This window comes from Benincasa hispida, chromosome 9 (assembly GCF_027475165.1).
Source record: "Benincasa hispida cultivar pf3 chromosome 9, pf3_genome.v1.1, whole genome shotgun sequence".
NCBI classification, from domain to species: domain Eukaryota; kingdom Viridiplantae; phylum Streptophyta; class Magnoliopsida; order Cucurbitales; family Cucurbitaceae; genus Benincasa; species Benincasa hispida.
In genome coordinates, this window is record NC_143486.1 from 25049898 (window position 1) to 25062997 (window position 13100).

Consider the following 13100-nt stretch of genomic DNA (forward strand, 5'->3'; position numbering starts at 1 on the left):
GGCACGAAGTTACATTGTTTAAGAAATAGTGTCCTAAGACACCTCAAGAGGTTGGGGATATGAGACAGATCCCCTATGCATCTACCATGGGCAGTTTGATGTATGTGATGTTATGTACTAGACCTGACATCTACTACATAGTAGAGATAGTCGGTAGATATCAATCTAATCTAGGATTAGATCACTGGACAGCCGTTAAGAACATCCTCAAGTATCTACGAGAACGAGGGACTACGTGCTTATGTATGGTTCTAAGGATTTGATCCTTACGAGATACACGGACTTTGATTTTAAGATTGGTAGGGATTCTAGGAGATCCACATCAGGATTAATGTTCATTCTTAACGGAGGGGTAGTAGTATGGCGAAGCACCAAGCAGGGGTACATCGTGGACTCCACTATGGGGGCTGAGTATGTAGCGCTTGTGAAGCCGCTAAGGAAGCCATTTGCCTTAGGAAATTCTTGATTGATCTGGAAGTTGTTCCAACATGTCAAAGCCCACCACACTTTCTTGTGATAATAGTGGTGTTATGGCTAATTCCCGAGAGCCTAGAAGTTATAAGTGTGACAAGCACATAGAGCGAAAGTATCATCTCATTCAAGAGATTGTGCATCGAGGGGATGTGATTGTCACGAAGATAGCTTCGGAGCACAACGTTGTTGATCTGTTTATGAAGGCCCTCACGACTACAATGTTTAAGGGTCACTTGTAGAGTATGGGTCTATGAGATAGACCACAGCTGGACTAAGGCAAATGGGAGATGTTGTACTGGGCGTCTTATGCCCTAGTTTATTGTTTTTTGTACTTATATTTTATTATATTGTACACTCCACTAGCTTTAGAGCAAGTGGGAGATTGTTAGAGTTGATGCCCTAAATCTCGTAGGGTCCTATAGTTTGTGGACTTTGTATGAAAAAAACTTTTATGTAATTAATAATATATGATATTTTATTCACTTTGTCTATAAAATATGTGATATTTTAGTTTCATTAACCACAGACTAATAAACTAACATCAATGTTATCATTGTAACTTAAACATGTATGTAGAGACATACAGGTAGATCATGTTTAAGTGATAACCTAAATTGTCTGTAGTATATGGATAAGGTTGGATACCTTATCATAGTAACACTACGAGTATGGTCTGCTTTGTAGGTGTTACAATTGTTGTAAAGCGCTACAAATGATCTGATCCTAATCATTCATGTATTAGACATGTGAGCGGGGATACTCTATACAAAATAGTTTGTATAAGACCAGACCACGAAATGTATAGTCTCGTTATATAACACCATTCATAATATAGACTTACATTTCACAAGGATGACCATAGGTAACATGAACTGAATCCTAAATGAGTTGTGAACTCTTGCCTATGAGAGGCGGTGCTTTAATTTGTTGGGTGAGAGTGGCCAGATTGTTAACTCAACAAGCCTACCATTTTGGGGATTCGTGTAATTGGAGAGTTAGGAACACAGTTACACAAGATGGAATTCACTCATTCCCCGAAGTAGGGGTAAGTAGATAAATTGCTTCCTTAAGGGCTGATTCTAGGTCTTAAACAATGTGGCTCCACACCCTCTCCTACCTCAGAGGAATTTAGTTATAGTGAGACTATGATCTATTGTTCATTAGAGAGATCAATGGTACTTAAGGGGTTAGATGTACTTATAGAGCAAAATGGTAATTTGGCCCAACTGTACTTACGAGCAATTTGTGAAGGTCATCATACTGTTGATTGGATGGTGCAAAGAGTGCAAAGAGTGCAACAGTCAATCTTTAGTAGAGTACCCGACAGTTAATGGATGGTGAATAATGTAATTAAAGAGTTCGATTAATTATTCATGTACAATTGGAGTTTCAAGCTACAGATCCATAAGATCCCATTGGTAGCTCAAAAGGAATTAGTTGAGAATCAGTTTTGGGTTAATTTGAATTGTTTAAATTAATAAGAGGGTTTTAATCATATATGATATGATTAAATTATTTCAATTATATATGATATAATTATCATAATGTATTTGATACATTATAGTTTAATGGGAGGAAATGAATATTTGAATGAGATTCAAATATATTTTCTATGAATGTTATTCATAGTTGTTAAACATAATATAAATATGATTTATATTAAATGCCATAAAATAGAGAAAAAAAACTATATTGTATGTGATACAATATTAAAACTATAGGTTATATGTTATATTTGATATAACATATAATTTAATATAAATATAATATGATAAGTTAGTTATCATATTTATTTATATTATTTTATTATTATTTGAATAATAACTTCCCTCTTTTCTCTCCAACCACCTTGATGAGTGGTTATTGTTTTTGTGGCAAGAGGAATAAAAGAAAGTTGTTTTCTCTTCTTCCTCGATAACAAACATTGCAATTAGCTAAATGATTGAGAGTTACAGAAAAGTTCTGTGTGTTCCTCAATCTTCTTCTTCCACACTCAAACTATCCCTCTAACCAAAATAGATATCTTGAAGAAGGTCATTAAGAGTTGTTGTTTCTGTTCGAGGCTCATGACTGTTCGAGGGAGTTTTACGTGAAGAAAGGTTCTTCAAGGGTAATGTATTTTGAACCCTTTATTTCTTGTGAAAGCATGTTGTAGTTTAAATTTAAATGCATATCTACTGTATGTTTATTGTAAATTATGTTTTCAATAATTAATGAAATTTAAACGATCCGCTTCCGCTCAAGGATCTCTTCAATACGAGTTCCTTCAATAAGACTGTTGATTATTAAAATATGTTGTAGGATTGTTGATTATATAAATAGTAGTATTTTGTCCATTAAATGAGTATTAAGAATATTTTGAAAAGTATGCATGTAGTTGAAAAGTATGTAGAAAATAACAGAAAATCATAAAATGGTGATTTTTTTTTCTAAAACATTTTCGAGCAAGAATTAGTAAAACATGGAGTTTTGTTCTTTGATGATCCTCCAAATTTGGAGGAATTGAAAGTAGATTTGTTGAAGAAATGTGGTGACTTTTATTGGCTGCTAAAATGATGGGAAAGAGCTCTTAATTAAAAGTGGAACTGTTGATGAAATGTGATGATTTCATTGGTTGCTAAGATGATGGGGAAATTCTATTAAAAAATTAGGAAAAATATAGAACACCAATACGAAGAAGAAAAAGATAACGATAAAATTCATGAAGAAAAATTAGGAATAAAAAATTTTGATTTCTCTTTGATTTCTTATTTTATTTAACCTATACTTGCAAGAAATGTAGTAGGTTAATCGTTGTTCTTTACTAAAAAAAAGAAAAAAGAAAAATTGCAATCCATATTTTATTCAAACAAAGATGTGTAGAATATTAAATAAAGAAATTTCAAAACAAAAATAGTAATTATAAAAGTAGATTATTCAGAGTGAAAAACTTCAACAGATACTCCAGGCGTATGAACTCAACTCTGCATCTTAAAGATAGATATATGAACTCAGACAAAATAACTATCCAGCACAAATACAAATATATGAACTCCAGCCATCATATCTCAACTCAGTGTCCTAAACAACCCCTTTGATTTTTTTTTTTTATAAAAAAACTAGAACTTCTTCTTCGTAACAGAACCCAACCCTACCACCACCCCTAACATCTCTTTTTCACCAACTACTCTACACTATTTATCGCTGGCCACCACTCTGCCTCGTTGTCACTTACCTTCGTTGCCATCAGTCCCCATATGTCCAACCACTAGTCGTCACTTCTCTCTCTTTCTTTTCTCTCCTTATCAATTGATTGTTTAGGGTAAATATAGAATAAAAAATAATTAAAAATCTAGATTTAAAGTTTTTTCCATATTTACAAAATATCAAATATTAAATTCATATTCAAATTACAAAATAGCTTATTCAAATAACACACATACAAAATAATATATTCAAATTGTCACCCTTTCAAAATTATTAGCAATCAAGGAAACTCTGGGGAATTTGTATAAATGGGCCAAAATTTGAGGCCCACTTAAAATTTGGCCCACCTTTAAAGAACGCTCGAAAATTGACCTCCAAATGATGTTGATTGCATGTGAAATTTCCGTTTAAGACCCCAAAACACTCGCTATCATGCATGCAACCTAAATTCTTGTGCATTTCTCTCGTTTTGGATTTATTCCTATCGGTTTTTCTCTCATTCTTCATCGAACAAAAATCAACCATTTTAAATTTTCATTTTCAATCCAACTCCCTCATTCCTTTCACTTCACCTTCTTTCCTCTTTCTCAAATTTCTATATTTCTCTCTCCCGCGTCTTCTTCCACTCGGTAACTTGCATCCATCTGATTTGGTAAATTAACCTATACCATTAAACGCCAACAACACCATCAACTATGCGGTTGCTCCTTTCTCCATTTGTAAAGGCAATTACTCGCTTGCTTCTTTCTACACCTCCAAAAGTTAAGGTAACACTGGTACAAATTGTAGTTAGGTTTTTGCTTTCGTTTGATATCATAAATATAATCGTTTGTAGGTTTAAAGTTTAGGAAGAAATGAAAACAAGTACAAAAAGGAAAAAGGAAGAGGAAGAAAGGAGAGAAAGAAGGGAAAGGAAGAAAGGAGAGAAATAAGGGAGAGGAAAAATGGAGAGAAATAATGAGAGGAATAAATGAGACAATAAGAGGAAAAAGCAAGAGTTCAAAACAAGAGTTTGAAGCGAGTGTTTTATAGAATGCAGTATAATGTGTTTTTTGTTCCTTTTTTTCTCTAATTCCTTTTTTTTACCTACAGTTATGAATGACTAATATGAAGATTGTTATAGTTGTTTTCCTGGATAGGCTACGAGCCTATCATCTCACATTAGGATCGCAAATAAGATAATCAAAGAAAAACTTACAGGGGAGAAACTTTGATTATTTTGGAGGTCTGTGTTTGGAAAATTCGTAGATATGGACATAGTCTTCAACAGCCCGCTAGTCCAACATATTTTGTTAAGGAAGAAGGAAAGTGGTACGCCTGATTCTATGAGCTTTGACTTGGACGGGAAGATTACTGAATCTTCAAAGAAAAATTTCCTATTGTTGACGGGATTGTGGCGGTCGCCTACAAAACTGGTTCGTAGTGCTAAAGTGATGGAATTACTACGATGAAGTATTTACATAATTTAATGACGATGGAAGTGCATCCTACCAAGTTTGAAGAATGTTATAAGGTGTTAGAGTTAAAAAATGACTTGGATGTAATGAAGTTAGTCTAGTATATTATTATGAGTTGGGGTTGATGGGAAAAGACAAGGTTAAAAGTAGCATTGATAAATTTTTGCTGGATGACATGAAGGATCTCGAATACTTCAACAACTTAAATTGGGGACATATTTTGTGGGAGAGAACTTTCAACAGTCTGAAAAAAAACATTAAAGGACAAGATCAGCTTGTACAAGAAGAGGGTGAGAACTAATAAAAATTACATGCTGAAGTACAATCTACCCAGATTTCTTCACGCGTTCTAGGTATCAATTCTCACATTTTCTTTATCATAAAATGTCCAATGAATTCTCATTATTTTTAAATAAACTAAAATGGTTTTATAGGTTTGGGCATATGAGATTATATCCACTATTGTTGGGAAAGCTGCAATCCGACTTAACAATAATGCAATGTCTTGATTTCTAAAGTGATCATGCTTTCATTCATTGTCCAACAAGTTATTGTAGAAATATATCTTCAACTCCCTTGTGGTGAGTAACAAACACATTTTCACATTGTAGACAATTGTTTTTATATTTAACATTGTTTACAATATGTTTGTCATGTAGTTGGTGATCACCCTGTATATTACAATGCCTGATGTGGAGAGGTAATTTAGGGATACTCAAGTTGTCGAACAACCCCTAATGTCTTCCATGTTCTAATCAATCTTGTTCACAAAATTCTCATTACGGCCCCTTTCTGGCCATGAGTATACAACTCCTATGGATTCATGCTGTCATCTCTCATCGAGACCATTGATGGAAAAGTATCCGACTAATTATTAATATCAGCCACAAGCGTTGGTCTGTGTTCTGCCTCTATATCATCAAATTTGCCACTTGATGGATTTTCTCAACACTTATGAATATTGACGGTTTGTTACGATCCAACTCCAAAAGTAGAAATTTAACATCATTGTCGTTCATCAAATATACTGGAGGACATTCACAATCCAATTTATATTTCATCCTCATTATCAAGGTGAGCTTTGAAAAATTAATTTTCATAAGGCCAAACAATCGATCTTTCAATTCTCTATACTTTAATGTCATAGGCACTAGGATACCCTTCAAACATCCTCCATTATAACATTGTTCATTGTCATCCATGACCCTCCATTTCGAATAAACATTTGCTTCTCATCCATCCTTCAATAATACACAAGTGAGTAATATTAAAATTTTGGATTTTGTTAAACTCTCGTTAGTCATCTCGTTTCTATCTCTCATTTCTTCCTCTCGTTAACAAGTTTCTCACTCTCGTTCATTTTTTCTCATTTATATTTTTGACACCATTTTCTCTTTCTCTCGTTGGACTAGCCTCACTCTCGTTTCTTCCTCTCGCCTATCTATAGTTATCATACTACCTCACAAATAAACTATTCCTATCACCTACCACGACTCATACGATTTAAATAAATGAGAAACAACACAGTGAATGTGTATATTTACTTGGAATCTGAAACTACTTGTATATGTTGATTCAACAACGATTATAGCATTACAATATTTGTATTTTTAGGAAACTTTGCAGCTGAATGCTTATGGGTTTTTTTTAGAGAGAATGGATGGATGATAGATGAAATATCAGTTTTATATTTTGTTATGTTAATGAAATTTAGCTTGCACAAGACTTTTCTTTAAATTGATTTGAAAGAATTGTGGGTATGTTAGTTCTTTTTCCGAAATATTGGGAAACTCATACAATGAACATTAATTACATGAAAATTGGTGGTAAATTTATATTTGGTAAAAAGAAACAAAAGGAAAGAAAATAAAGCGAGAGGAATGAGGGAGTCGGACAAAAAATTAAAATGTAAAACAGTTTATCTCTGTCTTATGAAGAATGAGAAGAAAAAAACGAGAGGAATGAGTCCAAAACGAGAGAATCTGAGTTGTACGCATGCTAGCAACCATTTTGGAGTCTAAACGAGCTAGCGTTTTAGAGTCTAAACGAATATTTCATACGTAATTGACATCATCAAGAGACTAATTTATGAGTCTAGGCCAAATTTTGAGTAGGCTTCCCATTTTGGCCCATCCATACAAATTTCCCTTTCAAATTTGAGTCAAGCCCTTGCGAGTTGCGAAAGCTAGCCGTCGCCAACCCAACAACAATAGCTCGCTTTCTGGTTGGAGGTATGCTCTCCACGCCCCATACACTCTTCTCATGTCTGCGCAGCTTCAAATCTGCTCATCCGTCTCTCCTAAGCCAAGAAATCGTCTTCCAGATCAGACACATTTCGAGTTTGAAGGTAATTTGGCGCAAGGATTACAGATTGGACGAAGCAATCGAAAACGACAAGCGGTACAAGCTATGCGCGCGGGTTGTGAGGGAGGTTCTCAACGAACCAGGGCAGGTGATTCCACTTCGATATCTAGAAAAACGACGACAGAGATTGCGTCTCAATGTGTCAGTCAAGATGTTTATGAGTTGCAATCCAGGTTTGTTCGAAACTTACTATGATAGAATCAAACCTAAATCTGAACCCGTTTTGTTCTTACGCGCTAGCGATCGACTTAGGGGGTTTCTTGAAGAAGAGAAGAGGATTACGATGGAAAACGAAGGGTTGATCGTTTCGAAATTGTGTAAGTTATTGATGATATCGAAGGATAAAATGCTTAGTGTTGATAAATTAGTGCATGTTAAGAGGGAATTCGGGTTTCCGAATGATTTTTTGGTCAACTTGGTGCCGAAGTACCCTGAATATTTTCAGATTGTTGGGAGTCCGGGAGAGGGAAAATCGTTTCTTCAATTGGTTTCTCGAAACCCTGATTTTGCGAAATCAGTGATTGAGAGAAGAGCTGAAGATGAATCCATATCAACCGGCATTCGTATTCGGCCTAATTTCAACTACAAGCTTCCTCCTGGATTCATCTTAAGAAAGGAAATGAGAGAATGGGTTAGAGATTGGTTAGAACTAGATTACATATCGCCATACGAAGACGTGTCCCATTTGGCTCAATCATCGCCGGAGATGGAGAAGAGAACAGTCGGAGTTTTTCACGAGCTGCTATCACTTTCATTGTTCAAGAGGATTCCAGTGCCGACATTGGGGAAATTTAGTGATGAGTACCGTTTTTCGAATGCATTTTCCAGTGTATTCACCAGGCATTCTGGGATATTCTATTTGTCATTGAAAGGTGGGATTGAGAATGCGATGCTTCGAGAGGCATACGAGGGTAGCCAGTTGATTGATCGTGACCCATTGCTTGAAATAAAAGATAAGTTCGTGGAGTTGTTGGAACAAGGATGGAGGGAGAGAGCTGAGCAGCGAAGGCAACGGGCAAAACAACTCAGGAAGGACATGGACTTCATGGCTGCAAGGACTGTTCACTTGAAGGGCTGAGTTTTGCGATGAGGATGACCTTTCCAGGTAAATAGATTTTGGGAAATTTTCATTTTTAATCATATTGATCTCTAAACTTCTAATTTAATCGAGTCGAATCATCAACTTGAATAAGTTGTGAAATTATGGACTGAAAAAAAAGAGGGTACCTCTTAGTTCTGCTCAAGCTTAACTAATTTGCTTTTACTCTTCTGATTTGCTGAGATTTCCTTTGAAGCTGGTCTAGTAAGCTCAAGTACATTTGTTTTTCAGTTCTTTTTTTGTTTCCTTTTCCAAAAAAAAAAAAAAAAAAAAAAAGAAAAATGGCTGTCTGATTGCACAGATTAGAATTGTAGTTTGTAATTCAATTCAACCTTTATGATGTTGTCCATTGACATTGTTCTGTGGAAGTCTGACAATCTTTATGATTTGGTAGAAAGTTTAACTATAAAATTTTGTGAAGCCACTGTTTGCCTATGCTTATGTTACTCTTAATGCCGGAAATTCAACAACTTTTATTTTTACATGCCACGTTCTCATTGATATAATTATGACAATTTAATGTATGCACGAGTCTGTTTACCAAGAATGTCAATGAAAATTAGATTGGTCAAAAAATAAGTGGGATTTACTTAATGGCAAAGGATTAGGAGTAAGGAGCTAAGTTCCTGTTGTGTATATGGGGGCATTCTGCATTGATGTTAATATTTTTTATACTCGAAATTCTATCTTTCTTTTTCTTTTAAAGAGTATATTACTTGATGACCATGAGAACATAATTGAAGCTATGGTGAAGTAAAATTACAAATTTATGACTCGAACCCCATAAGCATGCCTTTCAGAGTCGAGGACAATTTTGGTGTTAGGAAAAGTAGTATATCAATTGGAATAGGCTAACATAATCTGCCAAAATTTAGTGGCTAATTAACAGCTGATAAAGGTGCTCTCGAATCTAATTGTTTGCTTGTCTTTTACACATTGTACATGGGGACAAGTAGCTTTTACGGTTCTTTGGGACAAGTAGCTTTTATGGTTCTTTGGGTGGAGCAGAATAACAAAGTGTTTAGAGGGTTGGGGAGGGATCCTACTGATATTTTGCCTCTTATCAAATTTTATGTTTCCCTCTATGCTTCAATTTCAAAGACTTTAGGGATCGTTTGGATTGCAAATATTCTTTTATAGGTATGGATATTAAATGTCTGGAATTTAAATATCTAGATTTTAAATGTCTAGGATAATTAATATTAGTGTTCGGATTTGTAGAATAATTAATGTCTGAAAGTTAAATGAATGTGTTTGATTTACCAATTATATATATAGAAATTAAAATTGAATAATTATTTAATCAAATATGAGAACAAGTAAAAATAATATAATTAATAATAAAATTTTATATTAAATAGTTAAGATAACATAAAATATCAATGATAAATGCATTAGTTGGAATTTATTAAGTCTGATAATATATTTATATTTAATAATTAATTAAATTTAATAATAATGATTAATTGATATTAGTTTATTAATTAATCAGACTTTTTTCATCTCTAGGTATAAAAATCCCACAAGTATGGAGGGTATTAAAAAACTCATGTCCCCATGTCAGATGGGTTAAAGTTCCCTGGATAATAATATCTTGGGTTTTAAAAAGTGAAATCTCGTGAAACAAACACATATATTGAATGTTTGTCTGGTATCCCATGGCAATATCTATGAAACAAACAGGCCTTTGGTGACTATTCTATAGGAATTATTTTGTATAGTTGGAGCTCCTTTCTTTAGAGTGCTCCCTTCTTTTGTGGGCTTGATTTTTTTATTATTTTTTTTTTGTCCTTGTATTTTTTTTCTTGATGAAAGTTATTTTCGTGAAACAAAGATTAGACTTGAGGCTGAGAGTTGTACTAAGAAGCAAATTTGTGAGAGAGATCCACTTTAAAGGTCTCCATATCTCTAAGGATACTCAATCTCATCAAAACATCCTTTAATCAAAAGCAACTATCGTGCCATTCATTTCAGTTGCCATTAACATTCAAGAGGGGTAAGATAGGCTGGTGGAGGCTAGTAGGGTTTCAAGCACTCAGTTCCTCTATTTTAGCAAGCATTTCTTACAAGCTCATAATATATTACCTTGTTAATTGTCATAGTAGTACTCAAGGTGTGGTTCATGTCATGGTTTTTGAATGGCATCTAACTTCTCAGTTCTCCCTAATAACTATTATTGTTTTTGAGAAGAAATTGTTCCAACTTGATGTATAGTTCAACCATCATGGGTTGGCCTAGTGGTCAGTAAGGGCGATAGGTTTAATAAAAGACTTAGATGGGAGTAAAATTCCACAGTGGCCACCTACCTAGGATTTAATATCCTTGAGACCCAAATGTTGTAGGGAGGAAGGTTGTTCCGTGAGATTAGTCAAGGTGTGTGCAAGATGGTCTAGACACTCACGAATATATAAAAAAATGTAAAATTTTGACGTGTAGTTCATGGGCAGAATTAATCATCTGTTCATACATGAGAGAACTTCCTTTAGGGAATATTTCTGAATTGATGTAATTCCAACGTGTAGTTCCACAATGACAATCAGCAAATGTATTGTCCGCCAATGAGTGTAAAATATTGAAAATTTCTAGGTTCCTTCATGATCGCTCTAAGATGAAATGCACACATTTCCATTTCATTAGTGCAACTTTTGGAATAACATCCAGTCTCGAGGAAATCATCCTATGTAGAAGCTCTTCTAAGTGCTAAATGGTCTGTAAGGGACTTGCAGTGCCCTAAACCATTCATCATGGAAGGTGGTATAGACCATTGTATCTATATTTGAGCTCATATACACAGTTTTGTGGATTATTGATTCAGAAATGTTCTCATCATAATTCATGCCTATTATTTATGATATAATTGACCATATGTGAAGTACATGATCAATCAGGTAGGATTTAGTCTACCAAATAGTCTAGTATCTATGGAATGACTTTTTCCACATCTTTTGCATGTTGTATATGCTTCTTGATGAGGTGAACACTTCAAGTGAACTTTTCACCATTGTATTCAAGATAATCTAGTATTGTTCATGTTACAAGTGATGCAGGGGGAAAAAGGTTTAAGTTTTCACTGGATGGAAAATCTTCTCATCTGAGTTCTAAGAAGAAATTTCTTAAATTACATCTCCAACCGTACAAAATGGAGACCTGTTTTTATATGTGAAATTCATTCACCCTTTGAAGCATTAAAATAAGTACTTTCTTTTCTCTGAGAGTTCATCTTGGTTATTTCGTATATTGCAGGAACGATCGAACTCAACAAGAATGTGAAGTTTATTCACTCATGAGGTTTAATTCAACTCTTGTGTGCCACCTAACAAACTGGTCTCAAAATGAATGAGGCCATAACAAAATACCAACCAAACAGAACCTAAAACCTCATTCTTTGGTAACATACTTCACTCCCACAGAAAAAGAAAGGGGAAAAAAAAACAAGTTGCAAACAAATACTGACCCAAGGATCTTATGAATTTTGGACTCTATAAATACCATAGGTATCAGTCTGCAGAAGCCAGAAAGCCTTCCTGGGTTCCTTGTATTCTTGCGCTGACAAGGAAAAGCTAGCTAGTCTGCTCGAATGGGGAGATTCAAGATCCTTATATTTTCAGTAACGTTGTTTTTGGCTCTGATTACTGACACAGAGGGTCAATGGCAGCCACCAGATGTTGCTCCTCGACCACTCTGCGCCTCCCAGATCGCGCTAGCAAACTATGCTTGTGCAATGCTGCCTTACTCCACTGTCCTGCCACCTCCACCTCCATCACTATCACTCTCTGATAACCATGAAAGCCAAGGCTCTCCCAACCAGAGACACCGACACACACATCAGCACGGACACCACCACGGACACCAGCAGAAGATCCCACTATCGCCAATGGAGGAGAATTGTTGCAAGTGGGTGCAGCAGTTGGATAGTGAATGTATATGCGGGCTGTTGTCCCGGTTGCCTGCATTCCTAGAGAGGCCTCAACATAACTTTTCTGTTACTGTTGGTGGTTCGTGTGATGCTACATACTCGTGCGGAGGAGGAATCAAAATCTAAGCAACATTTTTCTGGTCATTCTTGAGTTAAAAGTGTGATTCAGTCACTTTTCATGTTTCTCAGTGTTGGATTTTCCTGTCTGTGCTGTATGGGTGTCATATGATTATTGACTACTATTAAGAACTCTTCATAATTGCTATTATCTTCTTCTTTGTCCGGATGGATCATGGTATAAAAATACTTCCAAATATGAATTAAAACAGTTTCATAATGGTCTTCTTAAAAGCTCTTGGACAATCATACGATATGAAACGCATGTTCGGAGATCTTGCAAAATTAAAGATAACCAGTAAGGTATTAAATCTTAGACTTATCTACTCTTCAATTATTCTCACAATGATCATTCTCACAAAACAAAATTCAGAGTGTTGTCTTTGCTTGTTTCGATTTTAGGTCGTAATGCTCCACTAGTGCCATGTTGATCTTATAAGAACTTTATGAAGATATTCTTTGTATGACTTTACTCTTTGAACACTCT

The 13100-nt window shown here is 35.0% G+C and overlaps 1 protein-coding gene and 1 non-coding gene across 2 annotated transcripts; both read left to right on the forward strand.

Moving 5' to 3' along the window:
• Positions 1-7270: 7270 nt before the first annotated feature.
• Positions 7271-12822, forward strand: LOC120086452 (Ubiquitin carboxyl-terminal hydrolase family protein). Its single transcript, XM_039043115.2, has 2 exons — positions 7271-8586; positions 11824-12822. The coding sequence occupies exon 1, from the start codon at positions 7351-7353 to the stop codon at positions 8557-8559; it is 1209 nt and encodes a 402-aa protein (XP_038899043.1). The 5' UTR covers positions 7271-7350; the 3' UTR covers positions 8560-8586; positions 11824-12822.
• LOC120087435 (small nucleolar RNA snoR77) lies at positions 8687-8801 on the forward strand. Its single transcript, XR_005484573.1, has one exon. It is a non-coding gene; the product is annotated as a small nucleolar RNA snoR77 (small nucleolar RNA).
• Positions 12823-13100: the final 278 nt, after the last annotated feature.